We start from the raw sequence: 21,329 nt of genomic DNA on the forward strand, positions 1-21,329 counted from the left end.
TAAAAGAACTTAGATTGATGTTTGTTATGTAACGACATAAGACTGAAATAATATGAGCTTACTGCTGGTAAGTCATTAGGTGTGTTGCATTTGACTGCATTTTCCGTTCAGTGACTGTATTTCTCTACTAAAGTGCTGCTAGGACTCCTCACTGATATGCTCACTTAGGTGGTCAGAGCCAGGAGGGTAGTGGCAAATTAGACCCCGCTATACCGGTGAATTCATTTAAATATGCAAAAGGCTCCAGCTGTTGGCTTCAAGGTATCAAGGCCCTGCATGTATTAGAAGTAAACATTTGTTGTCTCGGTCTGTGTGACAGGTTGGAGATGTGGTCTTGGTGAAAGAAGATGAGACTTTTCCCTGTGATCTCATTCTCCTCTCCTCGTCTCGAGATGACGGGACCTGCTTTGTTACTACAGCCAGCCTGGATGGAGAGAGCAGTCACAAGGTGTGCTGGATAAACTTAATCCACTTAAATATGTACTAGATGCATTATGATTTGCTGTGATTTATGTTTTTCTCTGTCCATTCATCCATTCATTCATCTAACTCTTAATCCATTCCCTTATTGCTTTTCTTATTTCCCGTCATCTCCCTTCTGCCCTCTGTCACCATGCCACAACGTGTGTCTTTAATTCTTCTCCTCCTGTGTTGTCTTATTACTTACACTCCCATTATCTTTCTCTCTTTTTTCATTTACCCATCCATTTCTTCTGTTTTCCTTCCCTCTTCCAACCTAGACATATTATGCAGTTCAGGAAACCAAAGCTTACAACACAGAGAAAGAGGTGGACACGATCCATGCCACAATAGAATGTGAACAACCGCAGCCAGACCTGTACAAGTCAGTAACACACACACACACGCACGCACGCACGCACGCACGCACGCAACAAAGTGTTCTTGCTAAATAAATGTGCCTTATCTCACTTCTTTTCTTTCCCACACAGATTCGTGGGGCGTATCAACATCTACATGACCAATGAGCCAGTGGCAAGGTAAGATAACACAAAAATATTACACTTTTATATTAAAGATCATTAAAGAAATCAACATATTTCTATTGTATTCACCCATCATTCAAAAATAAAATTCAAAACCATCCAGACATGTATTAAATTTCTTTGATGACAAAGTGATGCTGCTCAATCTTTCAAAGAAGATTTTGCATTTCTGCAGAATGACGGCTTAGTGCGAAGCTTACCTGTTTATCTTAATTAGATTTCATTGAGCACAGCATTAGTTCACCTCAGCTGCAATGCCAGCAGATCAGCTGATAACAATCCAAGCCCCCATCAGCTGATGGCTCACCTGATACACCTCTGCATCTATTTGGCAAATCTCTTATAGAGTACACTACTATTTTTTCTTTCCCTCAGTTGCTGCACTGCTGCAGGATGCTTTGAAACCCACTTTTACTCTGCAGCTGACTTTTTAAGTGTCATATCTGTTGTTCTTGAATCATGCTTTTCCTGTCTCTAGCTTTCTGTATATGTGCATGGAATGGTGGGGAATTCCCAGAACAGAGCCATGCTGCCAGATATAAAGTTATTCAGATGGAAATGGCATACCTTATTTGCCTCTTAATAGATTCAAGATTCTTTATTTGTCACATACATAGTTATACAAGTATAACACGCAGTGAAATATAATATAATATAATAATAATAATATAATAATAATAATATTAGATCTTTTTGTTTGTGAAAGAAATAAATGGTTGTTTATCATCTGGACTGTCTGCAGGCCGTTAGGATCAGAGAACCTGTTGCTCCGAGGAGCCACACTCAAGAACACTGAATATATCTATGGTAATTCTACACAATTAATGATAAATGTTAGAAATTACCTGAACTTTATACTTTTTAATATTCTTTTTAAAAAAAATGTACAGTGCAGCATTTTGAATGAGACTTTTCCTTTTCCCCTCTGTAGCTGTGGTCATCTACACTGGCATGGAAACCAAGATGGCTCTCAATTACCAGTCCAAGTCTCAGAAACGATCTGCAGTGGAAAAGTAATCTCTTTTTGTTTTTTCCTCTTTCATTTTTATATTATATTATGAATTGTTTCTGAAAGGAGCCTATTAGCAACGATCAGTGCTCTCATGCAAGTTTCACAGTGTGTGGCTTCACAGTCTTTGGCTGTTTCTGTGCTAACACCAGCTTAGATAATAACTGAAATTTTTCTTACCCGTCCTTAGAGCAATCTGTTCACTTCTCATGTCTTCGTTTATTCATTGAGACTTAAGCGTCTGTGTGTGTCTCTTTGGCTCGCTGCGCAGACTGGATCAATTTTCTTTCCATCTGGCGTAGACAGTGTCTTTGTATCCAGATGTATAAATGAGTGACTGTAGGTGGATTTCATTCACACTTGCTCACTGCGTGTGTCTCATTAACTCGTCGGCTCATTGACTCAGCTCAGAGTAAACGTCTTGTCTCAGCTGTTCCCCTTTTCAAGTTTGAATATTCTGACGAGTATACTGAGTTGTTTTCCAAGTCTTTTACATGGTGGACTGGGTTGCGAGTTTTTCTGGGTTCTAGTGCTTTTATTTTTTTAGTTCCTGTTTGTTAAAATCTCCAAATGGCCGACCGGCAGTCAGAAATCTCTTATGGATTGTTTCTAACTCCCTTTCAAACTACTTTCATTTGCACCTGCACACACTTGTGCTTTTTACACTCTCAGCCACAGTGGGAAATGGTACCAAAATAGTAGAAATAGTACCACGGCCCCAAGCTCCGCCCCTTATTTTTTTGTGTTTGCACTCATGAGAACATGTGTTATCACCAAGAGAAAAGAGGGATGACACACAAGAAACACAATCATAGCAGCACGTGCTACACTAAAGCTTAGAACCTGTATATGTGAATTATATAAACATGTGATCTGGAGCCACAAACTGCCATGCTCCATCTCTCCACTTAGTCATATTAAATTCTACTCTGGAGGTTGTGCGTAATCTTTCAGGGAAAGAATAAAGCACACAAGTCATAAAGACAGATCAATGCAGGAAAAATGTAATGAAGTTAATGGAATGTTTTAAGGGAGTACTTAAAGGAGGCACAGACTCCTCCATCCTTGGCAGATAGTTTCCATAATCCTTTTTTTTTTCAATCCAAATTTTTGTCCACATTGTTCAAAGCAGATTAATGAAAAACTCATCTATGTATCACTATCATGAAGAAATATGTCACAGATTTTTAACTTCTCCCTCTGCAGGTCAATGAATGCCTACTTGGTGGTCTACCTGTGCATTCTCATCAGCAAAGCTCTCATCAACACGGCACTGAAATACGTGTGGCAGTCTGACCCCAACAAAGACGAGCCCTTTTACAACCAGAAGACGGAAGTTGAGAGACAGAGACACGTTGTGAGTCTCGAATCCTGGAAAATAAAAATATTTCAATCCCCTCTTTATTGTCTCACACTCGTCTTCGTTCTCCTCCTCCTCAGCTAATCAGGGCGTTCACAGACTTTTTGGCCTTCATGGTTCTTTTCAACTACATCATTCCCGTGTCCATGTATGTCACTGTGGAGATGCAGAAGTTCCTGGGCTCCTACTTTATTATGTGGGACGATGAAATGTTTGATGAGGAGCTGGGGGAGAGAGCTGTGGTCAACACATCAGACTTGAATGAGGAACTGGGGCAGGTAGCAAAGTGCACTGGGCAGACTAATGAGCAAAGAAACTGTATGGAAAAGTGAGTTAGAGATAAGAATAAAAAACACTTACCCTGCTTTCTTTCCAGGTGGAGTACGTGTTTACAGACAAGACAGGGACACTAACAGAGAACAACATGGAGTTTATAGAGTGCTGTGTGGATGGACACGTTTATGTACCTCACGCTATCTGTAATGGACAGGTAAAACGTTCAGTCCCGCTAGATTGGTCTGTTAAGATATTCAGCTTCAGCCATGAACTTTTCTTACTACAAGCCTCATTCATACACAGTCCTACAAGCACTTTCTTTTCTGTGCTTAAGCACTTTGAGCCTGACGTTCACATAAGGATGCACCGGGGGAAACTCAGTTCAAGGTTCAGGTATTTTGTCCAAGGATACTTTGGCATGCAGACTAGAGGAGCGATGGATTGAACCACCAGCCTTCCAATTAGTAGATGTTGTGGGTGTTTCAGTGTATGCATGAAAGAACCACAGTTTGTATGGATGCAGCTTGCTAATAAGACTTGCTGGATAATGTTGTGCATTTCTAAAGATACAAATAAAGGCACTCTAAAGGAGATTCCAAGGGTTCAAAACCATTTTAATGACGCCACACTACTTCCATCCTTTATATACAGTCTCTTTGGACAAGGTAAAGATGGATCAATGTTTGTGATTGATTCATTTATAGCCATTCATTTATTTACAAAGAGTTCATATTTTTATGTAATGGAGGTGTAAAAATCAAATGACAGAAAGGCAACAGTTTAGGCCTATTTTAGGGTTTTTTTGTTTGTGTGGGTTTTTATTTTTTAGATCTAATAAAAATCTGTGAGAATAATGTAACATTCATGCGTTTAGTCATTTCTGTGTTTCAATGGATTATTACAGATTTCCTGACAATAAAACTCCTGGGCATTGTGCGTTTAGTGTAATCATCTGTGTTCAGTGCTTAATGGTCATACGAGGAAATTAAATTGTGCCTGCAAGTCTTGCTGCTGTTTATTGAGCCATATGTCTATTTGTGTTTGCCAAGTAACTGATCATGAGCATTAATTGACAAGTCAGCAGCTCATACAACCTTAAATGTGATGAACAGACGGTCTGTTGTAATTTTAGGAGGGATAAGTTGTTGTGTTGTAATATTATTACAATTTACTCCTTTTAACATAGGACTTCAAACATCAGAGTAAAGAGGTTACTGTCACATAAACATGGACATCGTGCTGTATATGTCAAGCCTTAGAATCAAGCTTTAATACTAAAATGCCATATGTACATATCACCGTAGCCTGTGATTGATAACCAGTGACCCCAGAGTGATCTGTGGTCTGTATGTCTGTAGGTGATGCCTGGAGCTGCCGGTATGGACATGATCGACTCATCCCCAGGTCCTGCAGCCAGGGTAAGTGCAGACTCGCTTTGAATGTGCGTGGGTGGTTCGTGCGAATGAGGGTAATCTAGTGTCGGTCGTCCACTGCAGGAGCACGAGGAGCTGTTTTTCCGGGCGTTGTGTTTGTGCCACACGGTGCAGGTGAAAGAGGAGGATACTGTAGATGGGATCAAACATGGCATTCACCAGGGCAAGTCCACTTCCTTCTACATCTCCTCCTCTCCTGACGAGGTTGCACTGGTGGAGGGCATGAAGAGGTGCAGCACAGACACACTCACGTTGCACACAATGGCAGCAGTAATCACAGCTGCATTCAGAAGAATTTAGTTTTCCCATTTTTCTATTTCAGTTTTTAGGACATTCATTTTATTCACTCCAATAATGGTTGTTCTGTGCTGCAGGCTCGGTTTCACCTATCTGAGGCTCAAGGACGGTCAGATGGAAATCTTAAATAGGGAGGATGAAGTTGAAAAGTGAGTGTGCCGCTTTAAGCAATGTTATTATTCTCTGTGAACCTTGAAAATGAGATGACTATTGTTATTTTATCTGTTTTTAACTTCTTTAATTGATAGTTGGCTATTATTTTTTCAGTAGTATTTGTGTGATTTTCTTCCTGTTTTTATCAGGTTTGAACTGCTCGACGTTTTGACATTTGACTCAGTCCGACGGAGGATGAGCGTTATCGTCAGGGCCAGCACTGGTAATGCGCACAAAGCTATATATGTATATTCTTTATATTGATTTCTATGTGTCTGTGTTTATCTTTTTCTTTAATCCGATCCTCTTTTTTTTCTGTGTATGCGTTTGAGCAGGTGAGGTTTATCTCTTCTGTAAAGGTGCAGACTCCTCTATCTTCCCAAGGGTCATCTCAGGCAAAGTGGATCAGGTCCGAGCTCGAGTGGAGCAAAATGCAGTGGTGAGAGAGCACAAACACACACAAACACACACACACACACACGTGCAGGCTCACTATCATCTTTCTCATATCGTTATAGGCTCATACAATATAACAGAAAGTTGTTTTTTCCTGAAGCATTTCTTTATCTGATCATGGGCGATCGTGGCTCAAGAGTTTGGAGTTCGCCTTTTAATCGGAAGGTTGCTGGTTCGAGCCCCGGCTTGGACAGTCTCAGTCGTTGTGTCCTTGGGCAAGACACTTCACCCGTTGCCTACTGGTGGTGGTCAGAGGGCCCGGTGGCGGCAGTGTCCGGCAGCCTCGCCTCTGTCAGTGCGCCCCAGGGTGGCTGTGGCTACAATATAGCTGCCATCACCAGTGTGTGTGAATGACTGGATGTGTAAAGCACTTTGGGGTCCTTAGGGACTACAGGCCATTTACTATTATCTAAGTTCTTTGCATGGTTACAGTTTACACAACCACATGAGAAGCATCATGTAGTTCCATTAAACAGAACTTCTTTCTAAGTGGATCTGGTGTGGCCTTCAATTGACAAAAGCACAAGTTTGTTTGTTTTTTTTTACATTTTTTATTAATATGTATTTAATTATTGTATCAGCACAGTCTTTCTATCTGTGGGACTGGCGTAGGATTTGGTCAGAAGATGGAAAGAAGCTTTCTTTAAATACTGAACAGAACCATAAACAGTGATGGACTCTGCATACTGTTTTCTTGATACACCCACAAAATCCTTGTGGGAAAAGTAGGAAATACTAATAAGTAGACAGATAGTAAGAGAGTGCACCTAACTAAGCAGTCAACTGCAAAATCTCATAATGATTTCCAAAGTGCAAAAATAAATATCGCAGTCTGAATAAGACTATTTAAAGTTCAGTTTACCCATGAAAATACCACGATAGCTTCAATTTGCATGCAGTAAAAAGCAGACGAGTGACACAAATGTTGCTGTGGTTGCAGCTACAGATAAATCACAGGTTTCTTTGGAAACTGAAAAATATGTGGTGAGTGTTGTACTAGTGAGGCTGAATGGGTAGTTGGCATCCACCCACCATACACTCACATTCAGAGGCTGTATTCAAGAAACAGTGTTTTATGTAGATTCGTTTTTATTGAGTCTTAAATATATACCAGCCTGACCTTGTGTGAATCTCTGTTCTCCACCAGGAGGGTTTGAGGACACTTTGTGTTGCCTATCGCTCTCTGAGCCCAGAACAGTACGAGGAGGTTTTCCAACTGCTGAACAGAGCTAAGTTAGCATTACAAGACCGAGACAAACAGCTGGCAGAGGCTTACGACCTCATCGAGAAGGACCTGATACTGCTGGGAGCAACTGCTGTCGAGGACAGGTGCAGAATTGTTTTTGGTATAAAGGACACCTACATGACAAATTATATTAACATCCTGCACTTTTTTTTCATCAAAGGTTTTCCTGTACAGCTGGTAGCTTGGCAACATAACCACAATTTACATTGCATGCTGTTGTCATTTCAGTTATTTGTCCTTCTAAGTGCAAATTTTACGTGAAATGCCCTTTCAAAAATTACACTTATGCACCTTTTTTTCCTATAAATGTCTAAACCTCTTCAGCTCAAGTGACTCTTAACATTACAGTAATTCTGTGTCTGCTGCCATGGACAGTGCTGTCCTAGTTCTGAGTGAACCAAAGTGAGTGAGGGAAAGTGGCAGTTTAACCCTCCAATCACACACGTGCCACTAAGGCAATTATAGTGCAGGCTTAAAACTACTTGTCAGCCCAGAGAGCGTTTCACCCATCCAGCACAGAGAGGAAATAATCCATGTGGAGTACTGCACAGTTGAGCTGTTGTTGAATAAAAGGCAAAGAGAAATAAAACAAACCTATTTATTTAATGCAGCTAAAAACATGCCACCTTTTGTTTCTTGGCTGCGTACCAGGCTGCAGGAAAAAGCAGCAGACACCATTGAGTCTCTGCACAAAGCTGGTATAAAGGTGTGGGTGCTGACAGGAGACAAGATGGAGACTGCAGCTGCAACGTGCTATGCCAGCAAGCTGTTTCATCGCAACACCCAAATCCTGGAGCTGACCACCAAACGCACTGAGGAGCAGAGCCTTCACGACGTCCTGTTTGAATTGAGCAGGACGGTCCTTAGGCAGCATGGGGGCATGACCCGGGACACCTTCTCTGAGTGGGTATTATGTTCACAGCATGCTTCAGACAGTGTCATCCTGCAGTTACTCGTATTTGACAGGTTTTGTGTTTTTTTTCCAGGCTATCAGGTGATTGCACCGACTATGGTCTGATTATTGACGGAGCTACCCTCTCTGCTGTAATGAGGCCCGGCCAGGAGGGCTCAAACTCAGGGAATTACAAAGAGAAATTCTTGGAAATCTGCCGGAACTGCAGTGCCGTGCTCTGCTGTCGAATGGCGCCACTTCAGAAAGCACAGGTACGAAGGCCATCTGTACTCTGAGTTTACCGGTGAAACAGATGTTCTCACTCATGTCATTAAGAGTCAGATGCACGCTAAGCTGAAATCCACAATCTGCAGATTGTCAAGTTAATCAAAGCCTCGGAGGAGCACCCAATCACGCTGGCCATTGGAGACGGAGCTAATGATGTCAGCATGATCCTGGAGGCCCACGTTGGTATTGGTTAGTATTCTGTCTATTCCTATGCAACATGCCACACTCTGGTAAAGTTTGTTTCCTTCTTAATACAGCTTCAATTTGAAGAAACTAGAAATTCTTAAAAGCAGTCCCTTGTGTACAGAAGTCAGCAGTGTGTACAGCACCTACAAAATCCTTTTCCACACAAAAACTGTACTTTTGAATTTCCAAAACTAAATTTATGCAGAAGTGTTAAAACTGTTAGAACCATACTATTATCACTGCAATAATACTTTGGCCTGTAAATGGTCACAACGCAGGCATTATGGGTAAGGAGGGTCGCCAGGCAGTGAGGAACAGCGACTACGCCATCCCGAAGTTCAAACACCTCAAGAAGATGCTGCTCGTCCACGGACACTATTACTACATACGCATCTCTGAACTTGTACAATATTTCTTCTACAAGGTAGTCGCCCTGAACATGTTTTGAGTTTACTTCTTTTTAAAACTTTGTATAGTTTTTTAATTTGTTTTAAGATGATTGTAATTGCGGAGTCTGTGGCTTTAGCCTAAGTGTGCAGGAATGCTTTGGGTGAGATTTAATTTATTAATTTTTTTAGTTCATTAATTTTCATATTTTTGATATTTATACTCCATAAAATTAGCGTTCAGCAACAAAAAGACCTGTACACATTTAAATTGTTGTTCTTTCTTTTCGCAGAATGTCTGTTTCATTTTCCCCCAGTTCCTCTACCAGTTCTTTTGTGGCTTCTCACAACAGGTGTGCACTCACAAAACCTAAATACCATAAAAACAACAAGAACAAAAATACTAACACGGCTCTCTTTCCCAAACCCCAGCCGCTGTATGACACGGCTTACCTGACGCTCTACAACATCAGCTTCACCTCGCTGCCCATTCTGCTCTACAGTCTCATCGAGCAGCACATAAATATGGACATCCTGAAGAAAGACCCTTGTCTCTACAGGTGGATTTCTGTTTAAGATTATCATATTAGAAATGTGTCGTTTAGTAAGACTGCAAATCGACCAGCTGGATCGACTCTAATATCACGTGTTCTTCAGGAACTTGTTCTCATGACATGAAAATTAGAAAAAGAAATTATCTGCATGTTTCAGTAATCCAGTCTTCTGCAGCAGATAATGAACCATCTGTTTTATACAAAGCAGACTGCGTGGTAGTAGGATTCTTCCGGAGATGTACTGTAACAAGAACAGTGTTGAATTAAAGTCGTCTAAGCAACAGAAAATATAAATATTTCAATAATTCTTTAGACACTTTATACACTTTAAAATTCTAACAGCCTCCAGGTGCAAAGTAATAGCAGATGATTTGGTGTTTTACTCGGATTAATTTATATTTACATTACAGTTTATTTTACATCCATCATATGGCAGATAACCGCCTTCTTGGATTTGGTTTTGCATGTGTTCAGAGTTTGAAAAGCTACATTTTTAGCTTTACTCTTAACTTGTATTCTTCCAAAAAAGAATCAACCTTTCCCACAAACAATGACGCTGTCTGTATCGATGTATATATTATACTATTAGAGACTCATTGGCTGTGAGGCAGGCAGCGTACTGTGGTATTAATCTATAAACATGTGATCTCTGTTCTGTATATCTACACAGAGATATTGCTAAGAACTCTTTGCTGCGGTGGCCCACCTTCATATACTGGACAGTCTTGGGCGTTTATGATGCCATTGTGATGTTCTTTGGTGCTTACTTCCTGTTTGACAACACCACCTTCACCAGCAATGGACAGGTAATAACCATGTGGCTTTGACAGGCTCTTTAATTGAAACAAGGAGAAAAAGGCCTGGAAAATATTTAAAGTAAAGTTCAAAGTAAAGGAAAAATAGTAACTGGCTATTTTATCTATAGGCTACTTCAGTTTTCCACAAGCTCCATCTGTTTTCTGTTTGTCATCTGACTTTTTAGTCTTCTTGTGGTGTTTGGGGTGTAGTTAGGGAACACAGTGACAGTGTTTTAGGTCTCAGCTTGTTCCTCAACCACTTTTGCTCTGTAAGTTAAAGCAAAATGGATTTACTTTTAAATATACTGGCTGTACTGTGCTTTGCTGACAGGTTTTAATGGCCTGGCTAATGCCTGACACGTAGCTTATTGTGTTGCTTGCAGAAACTGATCAAGTTGTAGCACAAACTAACATTAAACCTGTAGTGTAAATGGATCCGGTATTATAAATGTATTTTCCTGACATTGCACATTATTTTGTTTGAAAAAGTAACTATCTGGTAGTTACATGTAGCTATGAGGTAATTATGGTCAAGTAATTTCTCATAATAATGACCTTGTACTGGATGGTTATTTATTTTGATCTAATTTACATTATTTATTTCACTTAAAAATGCAGGTTGTCGGCTGATAAAGTTTGAAGACTATTTTGCCTTTTAGTAAATAATATTTAATGTCAGTTGGATAATTATATATATATATATATATATATATATATATATATATATATATATATATATATATATCGATGTTTAAGTAAAATCTGATGACGTGTGGTTTATATCTAAGGCCTGATTTAGGCTTCTGCGGGAAATCTTTTTAGAGCCCATAACATAACCTACACAAGTGGCATATGCTGTTGGCAGGATTCACACTCGTGCTGGTGCATTATGTGGTAATTACCATGTGGTCGTGTCCCGGTGCAGTGCTGGCCGACAGAAACAGATAAAATGCTGGGATTTTTTCCTTCCCACGGAGGTCCACGCCAGGTTACGCCATAGGCTTTAGAGGGGTTTGCGGTTACGCTGCAGGTAACAGCATAGATTTCCCGCTGAAGCATAAATCTCTAGTAAGACACGACAGCATGGCGGGGTTCCCATCATCTTCCTCTCTGTTCTCTATTTGGTTTGTTTAATTTCTCAAGCTGCATTACTCTCCCAGAAATATGTTGAACTGTTTTTGAGTTGCTTGACTTCACTTGGGTTTTCTTCTTCTTTTTTTTGCATCCAATTCTTTTCAATTATTTTCCTTTCAGCCATAAAACTGTTTATGTTATTATGATTTTCTTCTGGTCACATGCTCTTCTTCTTCCTATCCTCTTACCTTTTTGTTGCTTTTTCTTTTTGCTTCTCTTTCCTCCTCCCAGCTAATGACAACCAACACACAGATGGTAAGCCTGTCGCTGTCTCTCTGTCGTCTCTCCTTAGTTTCACTTCCTTGTTTCGCCACCGTCACACAGCCTGATACAAACTGCTGTTCATCTCATGTCCGGCCCTCAGTGCTTGCTGTAGATACGTCAGCTGTAGGCTTTTCTGTAGTGACTTGCTGTTTCCCAGACCCATGCTCATGTGTCCAGCTGTCAGTGACCAAACACCTTAGTTATACATCCTGTGTGCTTTGTTTGTGGCAGAAGTTAGGACTTCTCTTAAAAGCAGGGCACAAGTGCTCCTGCTTCCATTATAGTTAGAGATCATTGCCTAAAGCATTACAACTTTTTATAGGATTACTTATAAACACATAACAGAAGTGTTAATATCTTTATCTGACAGGAAGCAAATCTGAAGCTTTTAAAATATTAGAAAAAGAAAAGGTGAAAGAAAAACATTGAAATGCATCTGATCAATGATAAAAATCATTTTTCTGCCTCATGCGAGTGTTTCTGTAGCGCTACAGTTTATGTTGTAACGTATCTGTTAGTAGCTTGTACTATACTTGTACTAACAATGTAAAAATCAGAGCTGCATTTGGAAGCTGCCTCTGAAAAGCTTTTATTTTATCATTTCATGCTCATCATTTTTATTTTTTAACTTTATTTATCACGTTTCACCCAAGGTGCCTGTTTTTAGCAGATGTATAGTGTAGCCCAAGCAGTTAGATGACCTTCAGTGTACCCATACTTTAAATTTTATGATACTAGTTAATTTTTGGTTTTGGGCTTCATCTTATTGCCACAGGCCTGTGAAAAAAGTAAATTATGCAACAGTCACTTCTCAGTTATGGTGTGCTAGAATCACTATGTTCTCCATGTACCTTTTAATATGACACCTCAGAATAATTACAATAAAGGGAAAATATGCCAGTTTTAGTGCTGCACAAAATGCTGAAGGAGCTCATTGTCGTAAGTTGTAGTGAAGAGGCTGCCCTCGTGGTGGTCTTAAATGTGCACGATGACTTATTTAGTGTTCATGTAAAAGGGTTTCACTCACAGAAGAGACTGATAGGAATATTCAACTACAATCACATCATCCTCCTGTTTTCCATCCATCAGTCATCTGATAACCAGCTGAATGTTGCTACCTGAGCACCCTGCCATCTGTTTGATTGATTGATTCCTTACTTGAATATGTCAACTTTTACCTCATAGCCTAGTCATGTCATCCGAAAAGCATGTTAACGCAGGTGTGCTGAGCATTTAAGTACTGAATAAGCATAAGTCAAATTATTTACTTTAACAGTTGCTTAGAATCTGTTCACATCAAACATACAATAAAATAAATAAAACAAAAAAACAAGAAGTTGAAAGTGATCAATAACAGCAGCTGCTTTTTTACCTTCTGCAGATGTTTGGAAACTGGACATTTGGGACACTCGTCTTCACTGTGCTAGTCTTCACTGTTACATTCAAGGTAACCACACAGACACATCAGAAGATCACAGAAACACCCAGGCAAGTCTGGCTCCAGTCTCACTTTCATCGTCTCTGTGTCGTAGCTGGCCCTAGATACTCATTACTGGACTTGGATCAATCATTTCGTTATCTGGGGCTCACTGATCTTCTTTGTGGTATTCTCCCTGCTGTGGGGCGGAATCATCTGGTATGATTAAAGAAATATTTTCGTATTTAAATGCTGGATGGATTCCTTAAATGTTTACTTGATGTAAAACTGTGTCAGTCAGAGTGACGTTTTATTAGATGTTTTATTGCATTTGTTTTCATGCTGTCCTTTCCTCTCTTACAGGCCATTCCTCAACTACCAGAGGATGTACTATGTGTTCATGCAGATGTTGTCCAGTGGCCCAGCCTGGCTCAGTATAATCCTTTTGATAACAGCCAGTCTGTTGCCAGATGTGGTGAAGAAGGTCATATGGAGGACACTGTGGCCCACCACTACTGAGCGCATACAGGTGGGCACAAATGCTTGCAGAAATAGAGAGTAATTGCATATAAAACTAAAAGAGGACTAATCTTTTTTAAAGTATTATGGATATTTTGGAATAATTGCAGTAATGCAAGAAGACTGATGACCACACATCCCGTAAATATTTTGCTTCCTGCCAAAGTAGGACGTGTTACTTCATTTGTTCTTCAATAAATGTTGCTGCTTCTTTTCTACATGAATATTAATAATGAAAAATGCAAGAAAGCTCAGTTTACACAGGTCAAACAGCGCCCCCTGCCTTTTGCAAGGCAGAAATCAATTTTGTATATTTACCTTCAAGCTACCTGCGTTTACTGTTTATTATTCACTGGGATGTTTCAGTTCCTGACATGTCGAACTGACAATTGTGGGTCAGCAGAGGTATGCAGGGTGTGGCTACATCCCTGCTTCGGTAGTTAAGCCTCTGTGTTTGTGTGCAGCGCTCCTTTAATTTTTAAGACGAGTGCACACAATAGTGTGTATTTTTTTTTTAGCGGCTAACACTCAGAGTTTTGTGTTTTATTAATGGAGAATAAGAACAGTGTCCTCTGCTGAACCAGGAGTGCCTCTAAAAGCATTAATTGTTAATGGGTTGCAGTGTGGAAATGTGCATTAGAGTTTCATAAACACTGTATAAAAGAAGGAAAATTGCAAACAAAACTTTATTTCCAGAGCAGTTTTGAAAATGAACATTAAATAATGCTGCACAGTAAGAAGAAAGAAGGAAAGATGGGATAAAAAAACATTCTGCTTATGTAAAAAAGAGAATAAACTCAAAGCTATGGACTGATTTAAACTCTGAGGCACTGCAAAAGCAGCATTAACAGCAGTTATTTATCTGATGCATACTGATTCATCAGGACTGAAAGATTGGACCAGAAAAACATGATTAGGTGTATAAACACTGACATGTGGCTCAGAAATAATGAATGGCAGAAGGCATTCATTAGCAGCAAAATACTGAAATATTCAGTATTCCACTGATAGTTGACAGAAGAAATTATGTCCACAAAAAAATAAGACGATATAATGATACATAATATATGAAGCACTGGGATCCAGTTGCAGTGGAGTTACTGAAAAACACAACACAAATGTTTTTGTATGAGTAGGTGCGTTGTATGGATAGCACTAGATGAGTGATGTCAACCTTTCTGGGAAGGCTGCTTCACTTCCTTTTCCTACAGATACTAATTATTTCTCCCTCTACATCCCAAACTGCTTTTCCTATAACCTCCCTGATAACTGTGGTTGTGGAGAGCTAATAACCATCACCAAAGACTTTCCAGTATGATCCAGTCTCTCCTGAGAAGCCTAAGAAGAATGTTTACATGCTGCTGTCTATCTCATAAACTGATCATGTGGCGTTTTGGACGATCTAACATGTTTCTTTCCCAGCTGTAATTCTTCCCTGCCTTTGTTCACCCCTCCTGATCTCTTGCTTCCTCCTCCTTCTCCCTCTGTGGTTCTCCTCCCTGGCAGACAAAGCGTCGGTGCCTTGCCTCCGAGCCTTCCACCATCTTTATGCTGTCTCAGACCTCCAGCAGAATCAGTTTCTAACCCAGCCCTTCTGTAGGTGACCCTCAGCCTTTCCTACTGTCTCGTCTTTCTCTTCATTTTCCTTTCAGTCTGTATCCTGTTACTGTGTCATTTCCACTGTTTTGCATGAACTTACAGTCTTATCTGACTGCATGCCTGTGCATCTACATCTTGATTCAGTGTTGCCTTAATCACCTTTTGTTTTAGAAACCACTCTTACTTTGATGCTTCAATTTTGAGTCTGTATGGTAGATGTGTTTGTCTTCAAGTGTGTGTGTGTGTGTGTGTGTGTGTGTGTGTGTGTGTGTGTGTGTGTATTTGCAGCAAGGGAGAGATAATAAAAGGTATGAGAGGGCCCTGGCCTACATGAGCTCTGATTCCTTGTTGATGGAGTAGCTGTCACAGAAGCCTACAGGGCTTCAGCACGGTAAAATGCACACGTTGCTGCTGTGTGATGGTGGGTTAACTGGTGTGGTGTGCAGTTTGACTTTGGGTTGTTGTACTTGACTAACACAAGGGTTGGAGTGTGTGCTTTATTTGTATGAAGGTCCTAAAAGCTCAACCATTTTCTCCAGGTATTTCAACTGACTACTTCCAGCTGGGTGATTTCTCACATGGAGCTTTAGCACCATCTAGTGGTATAACGTGTTGCTGCAGAGACAGAAAAGTAATATTTGCAGAGGAAATGAACGCATGTTTAGCTTTTTGTTGACATTTGCATGTTTTTGGTGTTTATGATTTATTATTTTTTTGTTGCTCTTAACATGCTTGCTTTTGTACCTGAACAGAATGGATGGAATATTTAACCTCACAGCTGGCAAATTAAACTAAAGGAAATGAAATACTTTATTCATTTAAAAACAACTGAAGCTTGAGGATGTAGCATTTTGCCCAGGATCAGGTGCCTGCAGTATGCAGATGTATTCATATTTGTTAGTTATAATGAGCATTAATAAGTTGCTCTAACAGCACATAATGCTCATTGCTCCCATTAAGCCTTGGGGGCATTGATGGGGTTGATGGCTATCAGGTGAAGAGTCCTGGTTTACAGGCAGTTTTGTAGTTCAGGACCTCACAGAGGCATTGTTACCAGATGGAGACTTGACTCCACTAAGTCACATGCTATCTGTTCAAACTATGGCCAGCTGCGACGTGTTACCACCTTCTTCTTTTGCATTACTCCACAAGTGCCATGTTTTAGTCTTTACTTTCTCTGAACTTTCTCTTCCTCCTTGTCCCCTTTTCCTCCCTTTGTACCCTCATACAGAATGCAGATAAACTCTACAAGGGCCAGCTGTCTGAGTTCACCCCCTTGGCTTCCCTCCACGCTCCGTCTAAGGGTAGCAGCCACCGGCGAGGCTCGGAAAACCAAAGGAACCCTCGAAGGTCTGAACCCTTTACCAAGAAAGTCATGTTCACACGCTGGCAAAAAGCGCCAGACTACTGCACCTTCACCCCCCTCCTCCGGTTTGCTGATAGCTCCCGCCATTCAAGGCAGGGGTACAATTACAGTGGGGCCGGGCCTGAGACCTCAGTCTAATTTATTTCTTTTTCTCCGGGTTTTTTTTTTAAAAAAAATCTTATATTCTAATATCAGAAACAATGTCATCCACATGGAGTTGCTCAGATAAATTGGTGGAAAGCAAACTTGGAGCTTACTTACTTACTTCGACGTTACTGAGTTGGAGTAAAATAATAAACAGTTGAGGAGACTGCAATGCTAAGTGACCTTCCTAATTTCTGTCAAGTTAGCAGCCAAGTGTGGCGCAAAGCACTATTGGACGGCTCTGGAGTGGACCCCGTCGGCAGGGCCTGGGTCGCTGCCACAATGTGCAAAGGGCTCAGTGTAATGATGTCACAGCAAACAAACTGACTCGAGCTTGTGTTTCACATGAAAAATATGTGCACTGGCCCTTTACGCCTGCCTGCCTTTGATGGTAGCTGAAGTGTACTTTACTCTGATTATTAGGGTGTTTTAATGGCTATTGTGATAATCATGCTGATGTTCTATGACTGGAATGATGATAATGAGGACAACTGTAGACGTGCTCGAGCTAGCTTAAGCTTTCTGTGATCAAACATTTTCTTGTCTTCAGTCGCTGCCATCTGTCTTTATTCCCTTTGTCTGTTTTGCCTCTTTTTAGGACTAACTGGTGTTGCCTGTGTGCAAACATGTTATCCAGAAACACTGCTTAGGACTCTGGGATCAGAAACTACATCATTGTAAGGAGGGTTGTAGTAGAAGGAAGAATAAATGTCGAAAAATTAGTCTATGGAGCCCGGAAGTAGCCGTATAGGGGAATTAAATCATTTTATATCGGGATGAGATACAATTTTTGCTTAATTTCTGATTCATTTGTGCAAACGATACAGCAAGCTGATTGTCCTAACTTTGATTAGATGGCAAACGGTGGTCAAGTCAGTTAATAATGACAGAAAAGCGTAGCTCATGGTGCTTTCTGTGTCACAATATGTCTGGTTTAAAAACGTGTGGGAGCTTTGAAAGCTCTTAAACTAGCTCACCCTTAACGACAAAACACAGAAAAGCCTCTTGGCTGTCATAAACATGAAGCAATAATTTAGAGTAAAATGATCTTGAAATAGAAAAAGAAAAACAAAGGTTCATTTATTTAAATAATTTGTCATTAAGAAATATATGCTGGTCACAAGTTAACAGTTTACTTAAATAACAAAAATACATGGAAAATTTACATGTAATCTGATTACTTAAAGTCAGTATTTTGAGCACGATTATGTTTTTTAAATGTAAGCTGAAATGCAACAAGTGCAAATGTTGTAGGCAAATTACAATTTTTCACATTTTTTTTTATCCTGTTTCCATGGTAATTTGTTACTTTGATAGTAAAATTGAAACACTTGATTATATATATATATATATATATATATATATATATATATATATATATATATATATATATATATATATATATATATAGATAGATAGATATATTAGTTACATTTTGTTTTATAAAGTGTGTTTAAGTCGATACCAAAGCCAACATGTATGCATTGAGATCATCATCATACTGTACAGCACATAGGGTGTAAATACAGAGAATGCAAACGGCACAAATAGACCAAAACATGGGAATGAGTCATATTGCACGTACGCATCTCATTGGCTACTCCTGGGCTCCAATAGCAGAGTCAGTAGGAGTTGGTCTTTGTGAACAATTATTGTTTTATCGTGTTATACAGCCAACATTTCAACTTTCAGAGTCACATTTAGGTAGCTTAGAGCTTTGGTGTGTTAGAAGTTTGCGTGCGTATCTGTGTGTGCTGATAGAAGACTGTGTGTGTATCTGTTAATCTCCATCTGTCCTATCATCTTGAACATAGATTGTAAACTTACCTTATCTTTAGATGACTAAATGTCTTGTAGTAGAACACAGAGGAACTGCTTGTGTGACTGCTACCTGGCTGTTTCTTATTGCCTTAATGTCGTCTTGTAAACTCTGCTGTATTTTTCACTGATATCATTTACCAAAGAAACAGCAGGTAACGCTTTATGACCACCTTTAGATAATAGCTGGTTGCTTGTATTTACTTTGATTGAAGCACTTTAAAATTATATATATTTCTCCTTTTAATATAATTCACTCAAAGTGCTCCAAATGGTTTGATGCCTTAAATAAATATCAAATCATTGATAATGTATTCAATTATGAAACAAACAGCCGGCACAACCAACTCAAAGAAAAAAAGGAATCGAGATAGAAACACTTTTTTTTTTACATTGGCCATGAGAGGCCAATTAACTGACCAGTAACACAGCAAAGTGCCCTCTCATATTCTGTGTACAGTAGAAAATGGCAGAATAAGTATATATGGGGTTCTTTAAGTGCAAAAAAAAAAAAAATTGCATGTACAAAAAATGTGAAAAAAAATCTATTTTAATAATGTGACAGAGAAGCGAGCGTCTTAATATCCTTTCATACTCATTTTCCACCTCATCTCAATAGAATAAGATGCTTTTTAGCTCTGCAGATCAGGTTGATTGTAGCATCTAACAGTTTAGTGCTCCCGCCCTTAAAAGCCTTATAACGGTGTTAGAGAAATCTAATGAGATTCTCCAGCTTAAAAAAAAGGGCCTTTACAGTGCGCTCTTTGAATTCTGTCTCACACTTTCCTGTTTCAACTCGTACCCTCTGTCTCTCTCCTTCTAGCGCTCTCTCTCTCTCCCTCACACTCTCCCTCTCTTGAAGCAATGTTGAAGCTGTTCCTACCTCTGTGACAGTTGTCTCCATCTGCCTCATCATCATCATTTCATCCGTCCCCTTCTGCGTCTTCTCTGCCGTTCCTCCGTTCATACATCGACTCATCCATCGTGAGACAGTAGATCTGATGTTTTTAGTTCTATGAACCAAAGCCTTGTTGCTGCTAGAGATTCTTTAGCTGCTTTACATTAGGTGCCTTCTGCTAGTTTTCACAGCCTGTCTTTGCTTTGCTTTGTGGTCAATTTGATACTGTTAATAGGCGCTTCAATGGTACACGGGCACAGCAGGTGATGGATGTAACTGGAGGAATGAAATAACTACTGTAGGTGAAAAGGCGAATGTGAAATCGAGTTTTTATGCAGACTTCTACTGAACAAGCAGAACTGACACACAGTCAATGAACAAATACCACTTATGTTTAGTATCTGTTTTTTATAGCTTGTATTCAATTTTTTTTAAATAAATGCCCATGAGGGCATTTGTCTCTGAAATGTTATTTTTTAATTGTTTTTGATTATGCACAATGTGGAAAATTCTCCCTTTTATGACCACAGACTTGAAGAGCTCCAGCTCTGCTTTTTCCAATCAGCTACAGGTGATCAATGGTAGTTTTTCTTTTGTTTTTTCCATCTCCAAGGTTTGGAGATTTAAAGTTGATGGTAAAGCAAAAGGGTTTCTTGTACTGTTGGAATTGTCTAAAATGAAGGGTTGGTTTGGCCAAATTCCAAAAAGTAAAAGTATTTTGTGTTGCTGCTCTACGCACCAAAAAAAGAAGAACATTCCAGATTGATCTGCTTAGTAGAGCCCGACTGATTTATCAGCTAGCCGATATTCATCGAATGATATTAGCTATTTTCCAATGTATTGGCATCAGTTTTATCTATTTATCATTTGTAACAGCCAATAAGACAACCTTCAGTTATGTTATGAGGACAGTGCATAGTTTGTCCATCAGAGGGCACTGTGCAACATCCCTTTTGGCAACAAACAAACATAATAAACAAGTAATCTGAGCCTAAATAAGCAAACTGATAACTACACGTGACAAATATTAGGGGAATGTGTTTTTGTACCTGAAACTGAGAAAAAAATCAGCACATATATCAGAAAATTGGATTTTTAAATCACCATATATCGGTGTCAGTTAAAAAAAATCATATATCTGTCGGGCTCTACAACTTAGAACAATTGAAGTAAGGTAGAAAATACTGGATTTTTGTTGTTGTTGTTTTTATTATCTGACTGAAGAAAACAAAGATCCTATCTCTCCATTCATTGTTTGCCCTGAATTCTGATTGGCCTTTGGACTAGAAAGATGTTTTTCATTGTAAACAATGTACCAAGGCTTCAGTACCTTAACTGCTAAAGAATCACACAAATAACACAACAATTGTTAATGAAATGAGAGGGGGGAAAAAAACAAAAGTCTACAATATAATGCCATGTGAGAGCTGACAGACACTATGACCACAGGACTAAACTAGCTGGGAGAAGCAATAAGTATAATCAAACTCAAGCTGCTTGTAAATGTCCTCTTAGCACAAGCTAAGAGAGTCACTTATATTCAAATGTCAACCATGACAGTGAAGAATCCATTATCCTGTCTGAGATCTCAGATCAGTACACAGTGGTGACTAAGCATGGTCCTTATTCTTGAACTGATGAAAGTTCTTGGATGGATTAATTCTTTCTGTAGTGGGTTAGGGGACTACTTCAAAATGAAGAGACCCTTTCATATTTATGGTTGCGGTTGGTCATTGAAACCTGACATACTACTGAAACTTGGAGGCATCTGGAAGTCTCAATAACTTACAAAAATGAAAAGTTACTGCACTGCTATTATGGGGGAGGGGTATC

At 39.6% G+C, this 21,329-nt stretch overlaps 1 protein-coding gene across 5 annotated transcripts in view; it reads left to right on the forward strand.

The window, feature by feature from the left end:
• Positions 1-18,099, forward strand: part of atp11a (ATPase phospholipid transporting 11A) — a 45,166-nt gene extending 27,067 nt beyond the window's left edge. The window contains exons 6-32 of one of the 5 annotated variants that reach the window (XM_006804949.3): positions 320-448; positions 741-844; positions 951-998; positions 1,747-1,811; positions 1,936-2,017; positions 3,220-3,370; positions 3,454-3,651; positions 3,750-3,863; positions 5,008-5,067; positions 5,146-5,312; positions 5,457-5,528; positions 5,682-5,755; positions 5,868-5,971; positions 7,136-7,317; positions 7,886-8,137; positions 8,221-8,398; positions 8,501-8,603; positions 8,879-9,024; positions 9,280-9,339; positions 9,419-9,546; positions 10,211-10,346; positions 11,703-11,726; positions 13,117-13,182; positions 13,268-13,371; positions 13,516-13,681; positions 15,178-15,267; positions 16,502-16,584. In XM_006804949.3, coding sequence (XP_006805012.1) covers positions 320-448; positions 741-844; positions 951-998; positions 1,747-1,811; positions 1,936-2,017; positions 3,220-3,370; positions 3,454-3,651; positions 3,750-3,863; positions 5,008-5,067; positions 5,146-5,312; positions 5,457-5,528; positions 5,682-5,755; positions 5,868-5,971; positions 7,136-7,317; positions 7,886-8,137; positions 8,221-8,398; positions 8,501-8,603; positions 8,879-9,024; positions 9,280-9,339; positions 9,419-9,546; positions 10,211-10,346; positions 11,703-11,726; positions 13,117-13,182; positions 13,268-13,371; positions 13,516-13,681; positions 15,178-15,255 — 2,991 coding nt within the window. In that variant the 3' untranslated portion in view covers positions 15,256-15,267; positions 16,502-16,584. Of the gene's footprint in view, positions 1-319; positions 449-740; positions 845-950; positions 999-1,746; positions 1,812-1,935; positions 2,018-3,219; positions 3,371-3,453; positions 3,652-3,749; positions 3,864-5,007; positions 5,068-5,145; positions 5,313-5,456; positions 5,529-5,681; positions 5,756-5,867; positions 5,972-7,135; positions 7,318-7,885; positions 8,138-8,220; positions 8,399-8,500; positions 8,604-8,878; positions 9,025-9,279; positions 9,340-9,418; positions 9,547-10,210; positions 10,347-11,702; positions 11,727-13,116; positions 13,183-13,267; positions 13,372-13,515; positions 13,682-15,177; positions 15,268-15,558; positions 15,606-16,501 lie in introns of those variants that run through there. The other 4 variants (XM_006804950.3, XM_006804947.3, XM_006804951.3 and 1 more) reach the window with 4 other exon arrangements.
• The last annotated feature ends 3,230 nt before the right edge of the window (positions 18,100-21,329 follow it).

Source organism: Neolamprologus brichardi, chromosome 23, assembly GCF_056152115.1.
Source record: "Neolamprologus brichardi isolate AB-2024 chromosome 23, ASM5615211v1, whole genome shotgun sequence".
Lineage (NCBI taxonomy): Eukaryota > Metazoa > Chordata > Actinopteri > Cichliformes > Cichlidae > Neolamprologus > Neolamprologus brichardi.